Raw genomic sequence first — 20108 nt, 5'->3', positions numbered from 1 at the left:
GAGAAATAGATAAGGAACTGCAGCATGTCCAAACCCATGGTAGGGGGGGGGGGTACTTTCTCCTTCTCGTTCTCTACCTATCTCTGGTAAGTGATTGAGCTACATGCTCTGTAGCAAAATTTTAAAAAATAATAAAAATAAAACATGGATATTAAAAATATAAATGTATAGTATAGATGTCTTATTAAGAATAATACCACGTCATTTGTTTCTCAGTTTAGATTTCTATTATTTAAAACTGGAGAAATATTAAAAAGAAATGAGTCAGTTCATCTTTTCCAATAATTTACAACCAGGGTCAGCAGTTTCTCCCGTGCATGTTCACTTTAATGTGCAGTTAGAGTGGCAACATGCACGATAGTAGAAACCCATACTTTCTTCAACGTACTTAATAAACACCTATGACTAGGCACTGCTGAAGGACTAGGAATCTATTAGTAAATAAAACTCAAAAATTGCTAACTTCATGAGGCTGCATTCTAGTGAGAGGAGATAAACAATCAACAATGGATAATACATTTTTTAAAAACAGTAAACTTCATGGTATCTTAGGGAGTTTGTGTGCTGTGAAGGATAAAATAGAGCCAAGTATGGGAAGGGGGAATGCCAGGTGTGTACATGGGGGAGCTGCAATTTACATGGTGTGGTCAGGAAGGTCTCATTGAGAAACACACCTTGAGGCTATGAAGTCAGACAGACGTGGGTGTGGTTGTCACTCATTTTCTGCTTTCAGAGTGCAAAGATTGGGGCTCAGTGACTACCCTCTAGCTTCTGGAGTCTCATGACAGATCTTACCGGAAAAGCAATTGCACACAGACAGAGTCAGGTATATATTTCCACAGTTTTCATGTTATCAATTAGGTGATCAGTCTGAATACCAAAACCCAAATCTCTTCATGCACAGTCTGGAGTCAGTACTCAGCTAGCTGTCTTGGAACATAACACAGCCGATATCCAAATGCACACAAGAAATACAAGGAGGGCAAAAAGAAAAGCAGAGTCCTGCACGAGAGAGCACTGCTAGTCCCCAGGTCACAGGAGGCAGGCAGTGTGAATGAATACATTTGGCCTTCAAGGTCCATTTTGCAGCAGGGAGTTTGCAGTAGGGAAGCGGCTACACACGCAATCTCACCTCTAGGATGTACTCCAGCTCCACGCCCCTCTTATGAGCTCGTTTCAGGACAGCAGAAGCTTGAGCCATCAGTTCGGCATAGAATTGTGTTTCCTTTGGAACCGCAAAGCTGATTATCTTTCTGAAGAGTGTTTCAGTCAAGATCATATGAGATTCCAGGCCCTGAAAGTATTCCTGCAATTTTTCAGGTAGAAAGAAGTCAGCAACTCACTCATACAATACATTACAATAAAAAGTGTGAAAGCTGATGGAATGGCATGAGTGGTGTCATTTCACCCTACTTGCCTCCCCCTTGACCCAGGCAATCACCGCTTCCTGCAGAGATGGGGCTCTAATCTCTTAACTGACCTCTCCCCTCTCTCTCAAGTATATCCTACACGCTGCTATGCTACAGACGCACGAAGCTTGTCACATATGCCAGATGCAGAAAAGACACCTCTGCCCTATTAATATCTCCTCCACGAGCAGTCTGGCCTTCCTCACTGCCCTGACAGCCATCTCTCACTGTCTCCACCATACAACTGGCTTCCAGGGCTGTTGACACATTAGCTCTCATTCTCTCATCAAGGGCCTTTCCCTGTACTCTGTAACTCTCGAGATGTTCTCATTTGACAAGACACAGCGACTTTCTTTCCCCCATGTCTGGGCTTAATTCCTACTCTTTGAACTTTCAGTGTTTGTGATGAATAGTGTTTCATTATTTGCTGTCAGGCATAGTTTGATGCACACTAATGGGTATTAAATATTTTAAAATTTCCCTTGTATTATTCCTACACGTAACAGAACTGCACGCCTTGTATGATCCCGAAAATGTTGTGAAATGTTCCTTTTTACATGCGATAGACCCTAGAGGATGGAAATGGAGCCTGTCATTTTCTGGTCCCAGCAACATGAACATAACCGAGGGCTGGGAAGTGATAATAACAGTTCACATGTATCGGGTGCCTACTTTCTGCTGGGCATTCCGTAAACACATAACTGATGCATTACCTCCTTACAACAACTTTGTAACGCTTTGAGACAGGTAGCTTATTTCCTGTTTTATGGATGAGAACACTGAACTGTCCAATCTATTAGGTTGTCGTAAAAGGAATGTCATGTTTTTCTATGTAAAGATAAGTCATGACTTTTCTGATGACCCAGTACACAGCTTGTTCAGGGTCTCAAAGCTAGTAGTGGCAGAGCTGGGAAGTAAACCGGAACAGTATGGATGGATCTGTACCTCTCACCAACACTGCAGACCTCTCCCTCAGAAAACCGCCTGGTCTTCAAAGCTAGAATCATTCCTTTATTTTTTATTTATTTTTTATTTTTTTTAATTTTTATTATCATCATAATCTTGTTTATATTACATTGGATTACATATAACTTTACAGTGTATTACATTGTTTTTTCAAAAGGGAATGCCATGCATGTCAGTCAGTACAGAGACATTAATCTCCCCACTTCAACATTCCATATCTTTTCTGTTTTCCCCAATCATTATTTTTATTATTCTAATTATTTTTATAAAACAGTCAATTGCTATTTCTCGTTTTGCTTGTAAAAATACTTTGCCCATCATGAAATACTTCTCAGACCAATCCAGTTGAGAATACTATACATGTCATTCTCAACAGTTAATAAGCCCTATCTGTTTCTCACTAACGTCCTGTCTCTCTATTGTTCACTTGCTATCTTTCTCTATCCTCTTCTCTTCACTTACCCCATTCCACACTGTCCTATTCTCATTAAGTACCTTCACTGTGTTTATGTCCTCCGAATTTTTGCTCTCTATTATAGAGTGCGGATAGTCGGTATATATTGAGTGGATACATACAATATCTTTCTTTCATAGCCTGGCTTACTTCACTTAATTTTTATTATCATCATAATCTTGTTTATATTACATTGGATTACATATAACTTTACAGTGTATTACATTGTTTTTTCAAAAGGGAATGCCATGCATGTCAGTCAGTACAGAGACATTAATCTCCCCACTTCAACATTCCATATCTTTTCTGTTTTCCCCAATCATTATTTTTATTATTCTAATTATTTTTATAAAACAGTCAATTGCTATTTCTCGTTTTGCTTGTAAAAATACTTTGCCCATCATGAAATACTTCTCAGACCAATCCAGTTGAGAATACTATACATGTCATTCCTTTTTAACTGACAATTATTATATCATAAATTGTTCAAGTTGGAAAAGAACTTGAAGGTCATCTAGTCTAGCATGGAATGAAAGCTGAGGTTCCTTTTGCAAGCTCATCTCCCCTAAAGCCTTGCCTGGACTTTCCATGGCCAGAGGGATGTCTATTGATGCAATCTGCTTCTGTTAGTTCCTCTTCTGTTGGGCTCTATTTCCCTGTTATTTATACTCATTGATCTTCACTTCCTTCTGGAATAACTCAGTATAATCTTTCATCGTGACGGCCCATGATTTGAGAAAAATCAGCTTTGAACTTTACAGCAATATTTTCAAAGCTAAATAATAAGATTTTAATAATCATACTGTTTGGAACAAAAACCTCTGGGGGGAAATACAGCAGGAAGTACATTAAAAAAAATTCACCTCTATAAGCCACCAGAGAATTACATAATGGTCAAATATTTAATTTTTTATTTTAACCTGATAGGATTTTTTGAGTTTCTGATTCTGTGCAGGGAATTCCTGTAGTCTGGGAGGCTGGGTCTCTGGACTATCAAAATTATTCTTTCCATAATGAGTCTAGTAAGGTAAGAGCTATTTGTGTGCATGTGTGTATGTTCTTGTGTGGGTGTGTGTGTATGAATGTGTTACAGAGCAATGTTCCACCTGAGCTTAGTTACGACGAACATTGATGGAGCAATCTCACGCCTGCGAAGTGTGATTATATAGTAAAAAAGCTGGCTGACCCCAGATAAGAGCTGTGAGATGTACAACAACCCAAGGAGTATATGCTATGGGCCAGAAGAGCTGAGGGGTGCACGGATAAGACGTAACCGAATGCTGGAGCCTAATGGGCAGGTCTGTATTCCCAGAGTACTTAGCCAGGGCAAGGGAGGGGAGCAGAGAGCACTGAGGACAAGATGCACAGATGGGCATGAAGGATACTCAGGGAAAGCAGAGTTACGAATGAGGTTGGGCTCTTCTGAAGTTAGCCCCTGAGTGTTCCCTATTTACAATTTACCCTAGGTGAAGTTCTGGCTAGTAAATAATGAGTAACTATTAATCAAAGTTACTGGTAAGGTGAATTTTTTTTCTTTACAAAATTATATAAATACACTCCCATCATTCTTCTGTGCTGTTTGAATGTCAGAGGGTTTACATATACATTGACCATTCTGAAGAATAGCTCCTACAAGTAGAAAGTCATAAAAGATGAAGAGTGTTAGCTTTGACTAAATATACATCAGGGTTTGAGGACATGCTTTCTCAACTACATTTTCTACCCCTTTGTTACCTTATGTTTGTCGAGTAGTTGTTGGATTTCCTCTTTGGAAGACACGATGATTTTCTGGTTTCCAGCCATCTTCTCCTGCCCAGTCTCCAGCAGGTCAGCCAGATCCTGCAGGGCCCTTTCGTACTGGCTCTTGAGTGTGAGATTCTGGTTCAGACCGCTGCGCCGGGAGCCAATGGTCATCATGAGCTCGTCGTACATGTCCTAAGAAACAGAGACAGCTGCAAGCCCTAAGTCATACCCTGGAAACTTTCTAACTGCATTTGACCTGGCAGGCCCGTGGCTCCACCAGGGAAGCCACTTCAAGTATGGGACCCATGGGGATTCTCCACATGGAGGCCATCTGGCTGTCTTTCTTTTCTTTTTTCTTTTTTCTTTTTTCTTTTTTCTCTTTTCCTTTTTCTCTTTTCCTTTCCTTTCCTTTCCTTTCCTTTCCTTTCCTTTCCTTTCCCTTTTTTCTTTTTCTTTTCTCTTTTTCTAAGTTTTGCTCTAGAGTGCATGCACTCAACAGAGAGAAAGAGAGAGAGGAGGGGAGGGAGAGAAAGTGAGAATTCACCCCTGGGAGGATGGCCATGTTGCAATCTCTTGTCCTCCATTCTTCTCTTGGGATTTTAGACATTCATGCACACACGCCCAGCATGAATTTCAAGCTGTCAGGTCCAGAACTCAAACAACACAGTTGGCCATGTGAGATCAAGGCCCTTAACTTTTAAGCCACCTGCTGTCCCCTGCTTGTCTTCCTTGAGACTTACTCTGAGAATGTCTTGAAAAAAGGTAAGCTTTGCACCTCTAGTTCATATATAGTTCACATGATCTATGCTTAACAATGTTTTGACATCTGTAGTTTAAGCTCTCTCATTAATCTTGTTTGGTATTCTTTTTGTTTTAAATTTTTAAAATTTGGGACCAGCAGATAGAATGATGGTTATGTCACTGGACTCTCATGTAGTTGACCGTGGTTCGAGTCCTGGACCTGATGGCTTAAAACTCACATTGGGCGCATGTGCGTGCGTGCCCAAGATCCTGAGAGGAGAATGGAGGAGAAGGGATTGTGGTGTGTCCATCCTACCTGAGGGGGTGGGGGTGATTTCTCACTTTCTGTGTCTCTGTCTCTCTCTGACTCTCTGGTGAATGTACACGTCCTATAGTAAAAATCTCTCTTAACACTTTTTAAAAAAATTTAATTGTCAAACAATAAAGCACAGAGGAAAAGTAAAAAGAATAACTGTATTCATAAGAAGAACTGAATTCACAACTTGGTCTAGAGAATAGGAATTTAAGTGTGGAGTCACTTGGGGATAGGATAAAAATCCAATAGATAATGTGAAAACAACAACTATTTGGAGAAAAGTACAGTTAAATTCTTATCTCATGCCATTTGCTAAAATACAATTTAAGTTGATTAAAAATAAAAATGTAAATAAAGAAGAAAGAAAAGTTAAAAATGTAAAATGAAGTAGAAATGGGTTCATAAAAAAATAAGCTTAGTATTTTAAGATTCCTAAGGACATGCAAAGAGTGAATAGATATGAAAATCTACCTATATGTGACAGAGATGTGATTACTATCTTCTCACACTGTAGCAATACAAATAGGAAGACAGGTGGTTAAAATGTCAAAAATTGGCTAACGTAACTGAGGGAGATGTCATAGAAAAAGTGATTCCAATTTCATAATGTTTATATAATTTCAGAGTAATTGAATATAGATAGTATCCCTAATATTTGTCTGTTAAATAATAACCAAATTTGGGACTATTTCTCAGATAAAAAGGAAAAACAAAACAGAGGAGTTTACTGTGAGTAGAAAGACTTTACGACTTAAAAAGGCAATGTTTTGCTGAATCTGGTGGAGTAAACAACTATTTCAACTAGAAAGACATTTTAGGAGCCGATGATACACCAAACACAAAACTCATTTGAGGCATATGGACCTGATTAATGTATCATCTTAAGCAGGCCCAAATGGTCTGTTCTGGAAAAGTTCAACTTTAATGCCTGTTTATAGCTGTGACGTCTGATGCTTACACCTGACACAGGGCTGCCGGAAAACTCTAAAAAGAATTAAGTGGGGGTGGTGCATTTATGACATTATGAAATGTTAGATAAAGAGATAAGACAGTTAAATTTTTTTTTCTTTTGCATTGTTTTTAGGAGACATTTTATTTTCTCAAAAGAAAGAAGTTGTGGGTCTGTATTGAACTCAGACTACTAACCCTCAATAGTTATGCCATAAGGCATACAGAGAATGCTGCTGCAGTAAACATACTATGCAAGGGATTTTCTGAGTGTTTTCCTGTCCTTTAGGTAGAAACCCAGGAGTGGTAGTGCTGGCTTATGTGGTAGTTCCATCTGAAGGTTACTGAGGACCCTCCACATTGTTCTCCATGGTGGCTCGACTAATTCACAATCCCACCAATAGTGCAAGAGAGTTCCCTTTTCACCACAGCCTCGCCAGCACTCATCATTTTCTAATTTTTTCAGTCTTTCTGGGCAGTATGCTCATGCCCAGAAAGTCTATTTTGTCTTTTTTTTTTGAGAGGTCTGCTATAGGGCACATGCGCTCGCCAGAAAGACAGAGAGAGACAGAGAGACAGAAAGTGAGAAATCATGCCCCCAGGGGGATGGCCATGCCGCAAACCCTTCTCCTCTTGGGATCTTGGGCATGCATGCACATGTGCCCGGCGTGAGTTTAAGCTACCAGGTCCAGGACTCAAACCACGGCCGACTACATGGGAGTCCAGTGACATAGCCATTATGCTAACTGCTGGTCCCCAGAAACTCCATTTTGAATGCGGTAAAAATGTACAGTTATTACATGTGGGAAAAACAAGAAGAAGAAGAAAATTTTTAAAAAGGCACACAAGAAAAGTCTATGAGTGTGTGTGTGTGCATGCATGTATACATTTGTGTGTGTGTATGTATGTGTGTGTGTCTGTCTAAACACAGTGTAACAGAATTATATGGCCTATCAGATGCTAAAGTTTGCTGGTCTCATACCTCAGTATCTTCCTCTCACCCCCAATATTGGATTCTTTCCTTGGTGTCAGATCTAGTAAAGTAAATTCATTCAAAATGCTATTCCCTATTCCCGAGGGATGTTGGGAAGTCGACTTAGATTTTAGTTACTTCTAGTTTAATGCTTTTGCTGTTCTAGAACTGAAACAATGTTTTGTTTTGTTTTCCATTTTAACGCATATAGAAGGTAAAATATGGGTTCTGAATGCCTTAAAATATCTTACCTTGAGTATTGTTTCTACAGAATAATTTTTGGGAAGTAGTATAATACAGGGTAGGTTTCCCTCTTGAATTTTCCAGGTAGGAAAGATCATTATTTTACTTTCTAGACTAGAAAATAATATTCTAAACTCTACCACAATTTTTAGCCACTAGAATAATAATAACAACAAAATAAGTACTGGAAAAAAAATATGTCTTAGATGCACACAACTACAATTCATTTTATTGCACTAAGTATGGTAAAGTTTCCTGAACTTTTTTATGATTTACTTAGAAGAAAAGGTTAGGATCCACGTGACATAAATTTATAGAGAATGCCAGAAAAATAGGAAAATAATTTGTTGTCAACTTCACGTTGGAAGGCACCATTAAAGGTGAATGCCATTGGTTGAAGACCGTACCTGAAGTTTGGAGAGTTCTTGCATAGAAGGCTGCTCGATCTGCAACTTGTCAGCACGCCTTTTTAATTCAATGATTCCTGCATCTAGCTCCTTTAGTCCATCTTCAGCCTGTTGTATCGCCTGGGGAAGATGCGTGACATTTCCTTAAAACACCAGGAACAATGTCCTTACACAAAACGTCATTGCGTGCCACCTCCCTATACATAAATATTTTGTAATACATACAAAAGGAGTCATTTCAAAAAACCATAAACACCATGGTCATATAGAGAAAAGCGAAGGCCCATATTATTCTATAGGCCATCTATCATAAAGTTAAAGGTAATCGGGTGGGAGGAATTTAGGGTATGGGATTGGGAAAAGGATGTTTTCCTTAAACAAGGGAATTCATGAATAGCAATACCTTTAAAAGGAAGCATGACTTTAGGGCACAGTAACATATATGCGTAACTCACTATACAGTGTATTCTGGATGGGAAATCATATTTTGGATGCTGTGATGATGTTCAGTGAATAAATGTAAAATAAATTTAAAAAACAAAGAGAAAGAAAGAGGCATTTGCCTGAGACTTTCTAGGGGATCATGGACTGGTTCTTAAAAATGCGGTTATGAGGATCTTCAGGGAGGTTCCACAAGGCAAGAGGGAAATCTGTTACAGCAGGGTCAAGGAAAGCCTGCTCACTGTCCTGAAGCAGAAAATCAATCATGCAACAGTGTTTCAAGTGGCTGCTCTCCGCATCTTTGTTCTCCCAGTGTGAGGTCTGTGGAAGCAGCACAAGATCTCAACCTGGCCTACAAGGATCTGACAGTCTGGGCATAAGCCAGAATAAACAGAGAGAAACAAAACAAGGCTAAGTGCATGCAAATACTAAACTTGATGCTGCACCTCATCCTCATTAGAGGAGTTTGGAAAAGGGAGATCTAGAGCAGTGAGTCCCACTCTAAGTAGGTTTTTGGAGGTAATACAACTTCAGTTGCCCTCAAATGAGGAAAAAAACCTGGACTGCAGATGGCAGATGAAACACGTGTGTCCAATTTTCTCTTTTTTGAACCCCACTAGAACCACAGAAAATATTTCGTTTGCTTGGACTTTTTTTGGTGTGCTTATCCCCCATAAATCTACAAGGACAAGGAATTGGGAATAAAGAAAATACTGTCAAAATTTTGCAAGCTGGAAAGCAGAGCACATGATAACTGACGTGGGAAATCAGGAGCTTTGATTCCTAATTTGGCAGGGGATCTATCCCAGCAAGCTTAGAGCAGGCATCTCTTCCACTCTGGGTAGAGTGGGATGGAATGCTAAGGAAGGAAGGTGGATGAAAAGCTCCTTAAAGAGCAGTTAAGTCCCCACATCCATTACTCCTCCCACACTGCTTTTTTCTTCTCCTAGTGAACGACTGAAAGTTTCTTTTGTGGAGATGGTAATACAGAGAGTATCTGGACCGATGGGTGACAGACACAGTTGTGGTGCTTGACTGAAAATATGAATGAAGTGCTTGAGTGCCCATTAAATGCTGACTGTGGGTTCCCTGAGTGTTTTCTGTGTCAGAAAGTGCTACAGCCAGGCCACAGCCTTCCAGTCTCAGATTCCCAAACTCGACACTGAGGCTAGAAAACAATGGAGCAAAAGCCTCAGCATTCCAAAGGAGATTGATTTCCAGCCAAGAATTCCATAAAGAGCCAAGCAGTAAAGTGTGAGCACAGTATAAGAACATTTTCAAATACTCAGAGTATTAAAAATGCCTGTATCGTGCACCCTTTCTTAGAAAGGATATGGACTAACAAGGAAGCAATCCAATAGAGCTGACATTCAGAAAAGAGAAGATCCAACATAAGAAGTAAAGGCAATTTTCAGGTTGGTGGGGAAGGTGGATCCCAAGAAGTTAACAGTGTACCGGGTTTATGAGGTAACAGGTCTGTTGTAAATTGTAACATGACTCACGGATGAGCATATTGAAGTGTCAATCCCATACTTTCTGCTATTATTACCAATCTAACCCAAGGAGGGTGGGGTGAAGTCAGGACATTCATTAGTTGTTTTCCATTTAAAGAAATAATCCAGTTGTTTATTATTTATCTATGGTATTAATTTAGTTTCTTATTAATAATTAATAAAAATGGTAGTTATGCTCACACATATCCTGAATGTCACATTATCAATCCAGGATAAGCTAACATAGTAGCTGCTCAAATCTTTTTTGGAATAATTACATATATTGTGAGCCAAAAAAAAAAAAAGTCACTTCATGAGGAAGCTATGACATAAAATAATAATTTTTAATTGGGGAGAAATGAGGAATCTCTTGAAAAAGCAGACAAACCCAGGGTCAAGAAAAATGCATATTCATGGGGCCAGCGGATGGTGTGGTGGTTAAGGGCACTGGCCTCCCACATGACTGACCACAGTTCGAGTTCCAGACCTGGTGGCTTGCTTTCTCACTTTATCTCTCTCTTTCTTTCTCTCTCTCTCTCACTCTGTCCCTCTCTGGTCAAATTAAAAATAAAGAAATAAAGTTAAATAAAATAATTCTTTAAAAAAAGCACATTCACAGGCAATTTTGCAAACTATTGTACATATATATATTTCAAGTGATTTTTGTTGCATGTAATTCTTTGTAGTCTGCCAATAGATTCCTCAAAGGTTCACTGAAATTAAGTTAAGAAATTCTATTGAAACACATACTTTTCATAATTACGTAGTTTATGAAACAGGAAATAATCTGTGTAACATCCTTCCCGTTTCTCTCTCTTCCCCATTTTCACTGTCCTCACAGTAGCTCGAGTTCTCATTTCTTCTTGTTGGAGCAGCCCCATGCAGACCCATGGTGAATCTCTTGTTCCCTGATCCTGGGGTCATGCCAACCATCCAGAAGCAGGATTGGAACTTACATTCAGCCTCACCCTCAAACATCCCAGTGTCCTCATATCACCAGACTCCAAGGTGAGTCCACATACCCTAACACATGGGAGATGATCAACATGGATTTTCATTTATATTCATTCATGCTCAATTTAAATTTTCATTGGTGTGTATGCTTTGTGAGACGACATGGTACCTGCTCACAATTTGTAAATGAATTAATACGTGTGTATTTGTGGTGTGCCCTTATTTTTGTTTTAGCCAATGGAGCATGCAATCAATACTGCTGAGATCACTGTTCAGAGAATCAAATCCAAACTCTCTGATATTCATGCTTCAAATTTATTCATCCAAATCTATCCCCATTTTATCACACTGGCCTCCCACATGACTGACCACAGTTCGAGTTCCAGACCTGGTGGCTTGCTTTCTCACTTTATCTCTCTCTTTCTTTCTCTCTCTCTCTCACTCTGTCCCTCTCTGGTCAAATTAAAAATAAAGAAATAAAGTTAAATAAAATAATTCTTTAAAAAAAGCACATTCACAGGCAATTTTGCAAACTATTGTACATATATATATTTCAAGTGATTTTTGTTGCATGTAATTCTTTGTAGTCTGCCAATAGATTCCTCAAAGGTTCACTGAAATTAAGTTAAGAAATTCTATTGAAACACATACTTTTCATAATTACGTAGTTTATGAAACAGGAAATAATCTGTGTAACATCCTTCCCGTTTCTCTCTCTTCCCCATTTTCACTGTCCTCACAGTAGCTCGAGTTCTCATTTCTTCTTGTTGGAGCAGCCCCATGCAGACCCATGGTGAATCTCTTGTTCCCTGATCCTGGGGTCATGCCAACCATCCAGAAGCAGGATTGGAACTTACATTCAGCCTCACCCTCAAACATCCCAGTGTCCTCATATCACCAGACTCCAAGGTGAGTCCACATACCCTAACACATGGGAGATGATCAACATGGATTTTCATTTATATTCATTCATGCTCAATTTAAATTTTCATTGGTGTGTATGCTTTGTGAGACGACATGGTACCTGCTCACAATTTGTAAATGAATTAATACGTGTGTATTTGTGGTGTGCCCTTATTTTTGTTTTAGCCAATGGAGCATGCAATCAATACTGCTGAGATCACTGTTCAGAGAATCAAATCCAAACTCTCTGATATTCATGCTTCAAATTTATTCATCCAAATCTATCCCCATTTTATCATTTTCATTCATCAAATTCAGCCAAATAGGAGTATATGAACTTCTTGCTACACGCTCAGAATTTTCTAAAGTTATGCCTTTGTTCTTGCTGTCCTCCTCTGCTTCAGTCCTTTTCTTCCTGGCTGCAGTGTGTGGGAACTTCTTAATTTAGTTCCAATTTCCCTCTATGGTTTTCCCTGATCCTATTCCTGCTAGAGGAAAACTGTCTCCTTCTGAACATCTTTTTCATCTGGACCTCTCCCAGGACAGTGTGACTGTCTGTCCTGTGTCACTAAGGTTCATGTCTAACCCCACTGCTGGCTGGCAAACTCCTCCAGGTCAGCATCTGTCACTGACACTTTCTCCTGTTTCACGTTTCCTATTTCCACATGGAAGTGACTGAGTCAACGTCACCAGCATGTTATTCAAACCCAGTACTCAAAAGCAAAACACGTGACAGGTAACAATGCTGCAGTCAGCCATTACTCTCCCATAGAACGTTTGACATTTCACAGTAAATCAGATCTCCTCTGCGCAATTGCTCAGGAGGCAGCTATAAATACCTCGATTTGTTCTGCAACAGGCTGTTCAAACACGTTGGCCAACTTCTGTAGGACGATGTATTTGTTGTCAGCCAGTGATGTAAACAGCACCTTCAGATCATTCTAAGGGAAGAAGCCAGAAACCAGAGTTTTACACGTAATGTTTGTATCAGCACTGTGCTCAGGGTGAGGTCACAGAGGCTGTTAGAGCTATCATGCCTTTATCTGTTTGTAAACATAGCAAAAAATGTTTCTCATTCATTTGAACAGATTAAAAGATAGTCTCCACTATCTCCCCACATTTATAACAACATGGGTTCATTTAAGATCCATGAGTAGGTATGTAAAATAGCATATCATGGGCTAGAAATGAAGAGCACCCATGTATTTTATGTACATCGACTTTCTTCCTTAACTATATTCCACTCACGATCATAGAAAAGAAAGTTTACATTTCTGGAAGTTACACTAGTTATTGGGAAAGACCAGTCAAAAAGACAGTAAAGCAGAGAATATGATTGATTTAAAATCACTAAATAAAAGAGGTGCTAATAATCATATGATCTTGATATTTCCTCAAAAATCAAAATAGAAAGGCCCCCCAAATTTTTACTACATTGCGACATAACTGGGTAATTAAGGTATTTATCTATTATATATATGTAACAGATAACACAGTGTTTTTCTTTTTTAGTCACAGAATTACTGATGGGATAAAAAGGGGTTAGTTAGGATTCTAGTCATTTGAGAAACAGCTTGGTAGAAAGCTTTACACTTAAAAGTCACTGTATCACCTCAATTATTGAAATATTTTTCATTTATTTTCCTTTTTTTTTGTTTTAGATTTCGCCATAGGGCATGTGCATGAGACAGAGAGAGAAGGGAAGTGAGAAATGCACCCCTCTCCCTCCCCCAGGGATTATGTTATGGCAATCCCTTCCATTCTCCTCTCAAGATTCTGGGCACACACGCACATATGCCTGGCATGATTTTCAGGCTACTAGGTCTGGGACTCAAACTGCATAGTTAGCTATATGTGATCTAGTGCCTTAATCTCGACCTGCTGGCCCTCACTTTCCACTTTGAAAATAAGATAAAACACTCGATTACATGTTCAAGAAATTTACTTAGGTTCAAGTGTATGGATAAACATTTAAAAATACAAAATAGTTGACGAACTTGGTTGCAATGCCATATACATAATGTACATCTAAATAACATCCACGTATCCTTCCAGATAGTCCTTGGGTATAGAACAACATGAGAAATCTGGCAAAAGCTACGACCAAAGATTAAATGGAAACTGAAGACATGCCGCTCCAGTAACTACCAAACATGGACAGCACAGCAGGGGATTGGTTCAAGGTAAAATAAAATGGCTTTTGACTTGACCTTTAATTACATTAACGTTAGCACTTTGGCTCTCGACTAACCTGGAACATAAACATTTTGAAATATCAGTATTTGTTTGTGAGCTGGCCACTATCATGTCAAAACTGGGCAGAAGAAAAATTGAATTTAAAGAGAGTTAGGGACCAGTAGTTGGCATAATGGCTATGTCCCTGGACTCCCATGTAGTCAACCATGGTTCAAGTCCCAGATCCGGTGGCTTAAACTCATGCTGGGCATGTGTGCGTGTATGCCAAAGATCCAGAGAGGAGATCCCAAGAGAAGAATAGAGGAGAAGGGATTGCGGCGAGGCCACCCCCCTGGTGAGTGATTTCTTACTCTCTGTCTCTGTTTTTCTGGCGAGTGCACATGCCCTATAGCAAAAACCTGCCCCCCCTAAAAAAAAAAAAAGGGGGAGAATACTATGTTTACACATTTCTCTCTTAGTCCCCTACCAAAATGAGTTCCAGGGTATTTGTGTTTAGTTCATATTTTGGGGGGACTGGTTATGATTATCAAAACAATTTAAAAGTACCAGGACACTAACAAAGTAAATGTAATTAGCAAAAGAAAAATATTCCACTGAGTGATATATACATTTTAACTTTTAAACCACCTCGCTCATGACTGATAAACCAGAATGCTGTTACAATTCAGTGTATTACTTCGTAAAAGGGAATTTTAGAGTAATAAAATAAGGTTTCATAAATTATACAACAGTCTTGCTGATTTTAGACATTTTGTATATAGACATACATGCAATTGGATGGTATATCTAAATTGTAATATCCAAATAACCACTGTTTTTATGACCCCCCCCAAATAAGTTTCCTCCATATGTACTATACAACCTAATAGATATGGATGCAAATATCCAGTCCAGATCATTTATCCAAGACACAGACTGGCATGTCTATTGGGGCTTTTCACCAGAGAATCTGAAATTCTGTCCCTTATCCTGCCCCAGCCTGAGGTATCACCAGTGGCTCGGTCTTGCCCACAGTCAATGGCACTGCTATCTACCAGTCCTCTCTGCCAGCCAGTGACCTCCAGATACTAAAGTCAAAGTTTCTAGAGTTCCTCAACAGGCCCTCTTTCTTTCTTTCCGCATATCTAAGCTCTCCTCAAATGCTGCCCTATTCATCTTGCCTTCAAAGTATAATTTGAGTAGGTCTACTATTCTCCATATCTCCTCCATCCCTCTAACACTATACAATACAAAAATATTCTTTAAATCAGTCTTGGATCTAGTCCTTGATGGTTAAATAAACTTGAGAAACTAACTGAACCTTTCTGTTGGTTTCTGATCCTACAGTTATTATAATACCCATAGCGAAAACAATAATAAAACTTGCTGAGTGCTTGCTAGGTGAGAGGAGCTGTTCAAGTATTTTACACATTTTAACTCATTTCACCCTCACAACACTCTATAACAAATACAATTCTGTGGATGTGATTTAACAGTTGAGGATAGTGAGGTTCAGAGAAGTTAAGCACCTTAGCTTATATGTCAGTAAGTGACAAGCCAGAATGTGAACCCAAGGGTGTTGGGATCAGAGTTGCTCTTCTGACTTTGCAAAGTTACTAGTATCAATAGAATGACAACCAATGGAGATGTCATGAAGTCCACAGTGATACATGTGGACTTTTGTGAATAAAAAAACAAAACACAGATGTCTGTGATAATTTGACACTGCAGTTTTAGGAATGCAGACTACTAGTGGTAATTTGCCCCTCCAGATGAATATCTAGAAAACTCTGTACTTCTTTATTAACAATACATTTATTTGACATCCTGAAGTATTTTTGTCCAAATCAAAACTTTTTATTAAACTCTTGGCTCTAATTAAACTTATCTATTTTGTAAAACTTTCATGTTTGTTGAAACTAATATTCAATTAAAACTTGAGTATAATCAAAGGGTGCCTTTCATTAGGAATGAAAAGTCAACACTAAAGGTTCATCAGCAGCTGTTGCATTTGTTTCAGTGTATAGACACAGGAAAATGTTCACAAGTAATAGAATTCCTATAGTCACAGGAAAATGTTTAATCAGCAATAGAATTCTAATATGGGGCTAAAAAGCAATAAGTTTGAGGAGTTAGGATTGGAAAATAATATAACATAGGTCGAAGAAATTAGGCCACAGGCACTTCAAAGTCTCAAGTAGTGGATCTAGGGTTCTTTCTGTATTCTACCACTTCCTGCATGTTCTTTTCGTAACTTTTTAAAACTCAGTTATTACCACCTGCAAGTTATAATTATAATGACCCATAAATTTGACTTTCAGTGATTGAACATAAAGTTCTAATCAGCCCTTAGTTTGATTGGGTGGTTTTTTCAACCTTCCACGTTTAAGAGCATGAAACTTTTCATTTTTGTAACTTTACTTCATGCCTAGATTTTCTGCAATGTTCTTGCTCTTCATTGTACATTTGGAAAAAAAAGAAATGTATTTATATCATATCCCAATAAAGAACCTTGTTGATTATTGTTAGATATGTCCAGAGAATTCTTTTGATAAGGGCTTACCTGGAAATTCAGTATTTGCTGAAGTCTATCCTTCATCTGATGACATCGCTGATTCACTACTGAATCTAACAAGGATAACCTCCCCAAAAGACAACCTAGTGTATCTTCAATGACATCCCGATTATCTCCATTCTCTGGAAAAGCTTGTGAAAACAAATTCTTGTTCTTATCCATTTCTTCAGACATTTCTTTAATGTCTTTGGCAAGAGTCTAGGTTGATAAGAGAGAAATGCCATTTCAATATTTAGATCCATATACCACTATGCAAATCAGTCATTGCCTTTCAGTAAGACCATTAAATCACTGTTTTTATTTTTATTTTTACTTTGTGTTTTTAATAGTTTATTTCATTTTATTTATTCATTCATCATTTTAATTTGACCAGAGAGATGAGGGAGAGAGAGAGAGAGAGAAAAACAGAGAGGAAGTGAGAAAGCAAGCCACCAGGTCCAGGACTCGAACCATGGTCAGCCATGTGGGAGTGTCCAGTGCCTTAACCGTCATGCCACCTGCTGGCCCCTAAATCACTGTTACTCCTTACTAATAACAACAATATTGTAACTATTACAATACCATAGACTATAATAATTAAAGCAAGTTGAACCTCTTCTTTCATATACTTCTATAGACTTTAAGGCAAGAAGAGAAGAGGAATTTTCTGTTTGTTTTGGTTTTTGTTTTTTGTTTTTTGGAGTGCACATCATTAGCTAATAATAATATATGTTGAATTTTGTAAAGTAAAATGAATTTTGTAAAGTGCTATTTAGGTATTCTGAATGTTATTTTGCAGCCCATATTTCACAGAATTTATGATCTATCATGGTATTTTTTCAAACAGTTCTGTATTCGTTTCCCCTTGCTACACACACTAGATAAAGAATAACAACACAAGAGGCCAGCAGGTGGCATGGTGGTTGAGGTGTTGTACTCCCACATGGTCAACCGTGTTTTGAGTCCTGGACTCAGCGGCTTGAAAGTCATGTTGGGCTTGAGAGCATGATGCCCAAATCTCAAGAGAGGAATGAAGGAAAAGGGATTACAGCATGGTTGTCCCCCTGGGGGATTATTTCTCACTTTCCCTCTCTCTGTTTCTCTCTGTCTCTCTCTCAGGTGAGTGCATGCATCCCATGGCAAAATAAAAACAAAAACAAAAAATCACAAAACATAAATATCTTTGAAAACTTTTTGTACTTAAGCAATTCTGTTCTGTATTATGATTATGCTGCTTGGAGATATACATAAATTGTATTTTATTAAAATTTTTTTAAGGATTGACTTTCTTTTTACAGAAAATTAATGATTCAACATAAAAAAAAATTTTTTTTTGGAGAAGTTTTTGCTATAGGGCGCATGCGCTAGCCAGAAAGACACAGAGAGACAGAGAGACAGAAAGCGAGGAATCACCCCCCCAAGGGGGGATGGCCATGCTGCAGTCCCCTCTCCTCCATTCTACTCTTGGGATCTTGGGCACGCATGCACACGAGCCCGGGGTGAGTTTTAAGCTACTGGGTCCAGGACGCGAACTGCGGTCGACTACATGGGAGTCCAGCGACATAGCCATTACACTAACTACTGGTCCCTCAACATCAAATTTTCAAGTGTCTTATAATAACACAGATGTACAGACCAAAACTGCCAAACCTACCTCTTGGTTAAAGAGACAAGTTTCTGTTTCTTCTGGTAACAGTGCTGTGGCAACAAATAAACGTTCTTCAACGTCATCCAACCAAGTAGAGGTGGCTGAGACCCCATCATACAACTTCTGTTCCAAGTGTATATTCGGCCTCTTTGTCCCTCCACCCTGGAAAACAAAGACACACCAAACAAGGGACAAAGAATTAACTACAAAGTTTGTAGGAATCAGGGAGACATCCCTAGATGTGACTCAGTGTTTACTGGTTCTTTCCTTCCTTCCTTCTTTCTTTTTCATTTAAAGTTTATTTATTAATTTTTCCCATTATCTAGGCAGACAGAGAGAACACAGAGACAGGGAGACAGCACCATCAACAAGGTCTTGATGTCATCTACCACCAGCTTCAGCCAGTTCCAGGTCATGGGCATGCACGTTTCTGGTGTACCCAGGAAAGTCCCTAGATACAAACATGCAGTCTTGCGTCTTGATTTCAGGGCTCAGCAACAGTGTAGGGTCCCACCGGTTCACAGAACAGAGCAACTTCACCAAGTCCAAGCAGACTAACACAAACCAACGCAACCCACCTGGGATGATACCTCCTCAAAGGCCTGGTTCAGTCCATCCAGAAGAGACGTGACTGTGGATTTATCTTGGGTCTGCCCATCCCCTTTGTAGAGTGGCACACCAGACAGGAGACGGTTGGGCCTGCTGTAAAGCTGTGGGCAAACGAGGACGGCTTAGGAACGTAGTACTATGCCTCAGTTTTCTCATTCAGAAGCGCACCCTGAAGTAAATGTTGAAAACACTGCACTTGGGCCAGCATGTGGCATAGTGGTGAATGCACTGGACTCCCACATGGCTGACCATAATTCAAGTCCTAGACCCAGTGGCTTGATACTCATGCTGGCATGTGCATGCCCAAAATCCCGAGAGGGGAGGAGAAGGGATTGTAGTATGGACATCGCCCCATGGGGGAGGGGGATTTCTCACTTTCTATGTCTCTGTCCCTCTGGCAGGAACACACGCCCTAGAGCAAAAATCTCTAAAAATAAATAAATAAATAAATAAATAAATAAATACTGCACTTATAAAATCCTATTCTTGAGAAATATGCCCTTTACAGCATAGCATGTCCATTGATTATAGTGGCTAAATTCAGTAATGGTAATGATGCCTCCCACAGATTAAAAAAACAGCAAAACAAGAGAGATGGTGGGAAAATGTCTGAAATCTTATAGCCTTTCCTTTAACTTCTCTTGGTTTTAGTACTTTCCATAGTGAAAAATCCATCCTAAAAACCAGATTCAGACTGAACATGTGGCTTTCATTGCCATCCTTATCTCCCTAAACGCTCCTCGGTGTACCCGTGTACCTAGCGGCTCCCTGATAAGGGCCATGCTTTGATGATGTTTCCAATCAACTCTGTCTCCTGCAATTTTTTCAAACACTTTATCCTCACCTTTCAGGCTGATTACTCATTATCCTATAAATATGCCAGGACAGTTCCCTACTGTAGCTGTAATGTCCACCACCCAAAACCTGTTTAAAATCTATTACCTTAAATTCCACAACTACTACAGTGGATTTCCCCCTTTTTAAAAAACAGAATCTCTGTTTCCTTCAAATTCCTGCATATGAGCCTATCACAGTTTCTTAATTTTTCAGAAATAGAAAGATTCTTTGATTGGGTTATAGGTTCTTGGAAGCAGGAGCTATCTCACCTTGAAGTCACATATGGTGTCCCGC

The 20108-nt window shown here is 39.1% G+C and overlaps 1 protein-coding gene across 1 annotated transcript in view; it reads right to left on the bottom strand.

Annotated features, from left to right (window-relative positions):
• The window catches only part of SYNE1 (spectrin repeat containing nuclear envelope protein 1), a 596966-nt gene that overhangs the window by 131803 nt on the left and 445055 nt on the right, over positions 1–20108 (bottom strand). The window contains exons 101-107 of the mRNA XM_027769865.1: positions 18947–19078; positions 18375–18530; positions 16730–16939; positions 12831–12932; positions 8201–8320; positions 4564–4764; positions 1133–1306 (exon numbers count right to left, since the gene is read on the bottom strand). Coding sequence (XP_027625666.1) covers positions 1133–1306; positions 4564–4764; positions 8201–8320; positions 12831–12932; positions 16730–16939; positions 18375–18530; positions 18947–19078 — 1095 coding nt within the window. The remainder of the gene's footprint in view (positions 1–1132; positions 1307–4563; positions 4765–8200; positions 8321–12830; positions 12933–16729; positions 16940–18374; positions 18531–18946; positions 19079–20108) is intronic.

Source organism: Tupaia chinensis, unplaced genomic scaffold (assembly GCF_000334495.1).
Source record: "Tupaia chinensis unplaced genomic scaffold, TupChi_1.0 Scaffold000014_1, whole genome shotgun sequence".
Classification (NCBI taxonomy): Eukaryota; Metazoa; Chordata; class Mammalia; order Scandentia; family Tupaiidae; genus Tupaia; species Tupaia belangeri.
This window is presented reverse-complemented; position numbering and strand designations above follow the sequence as displayed.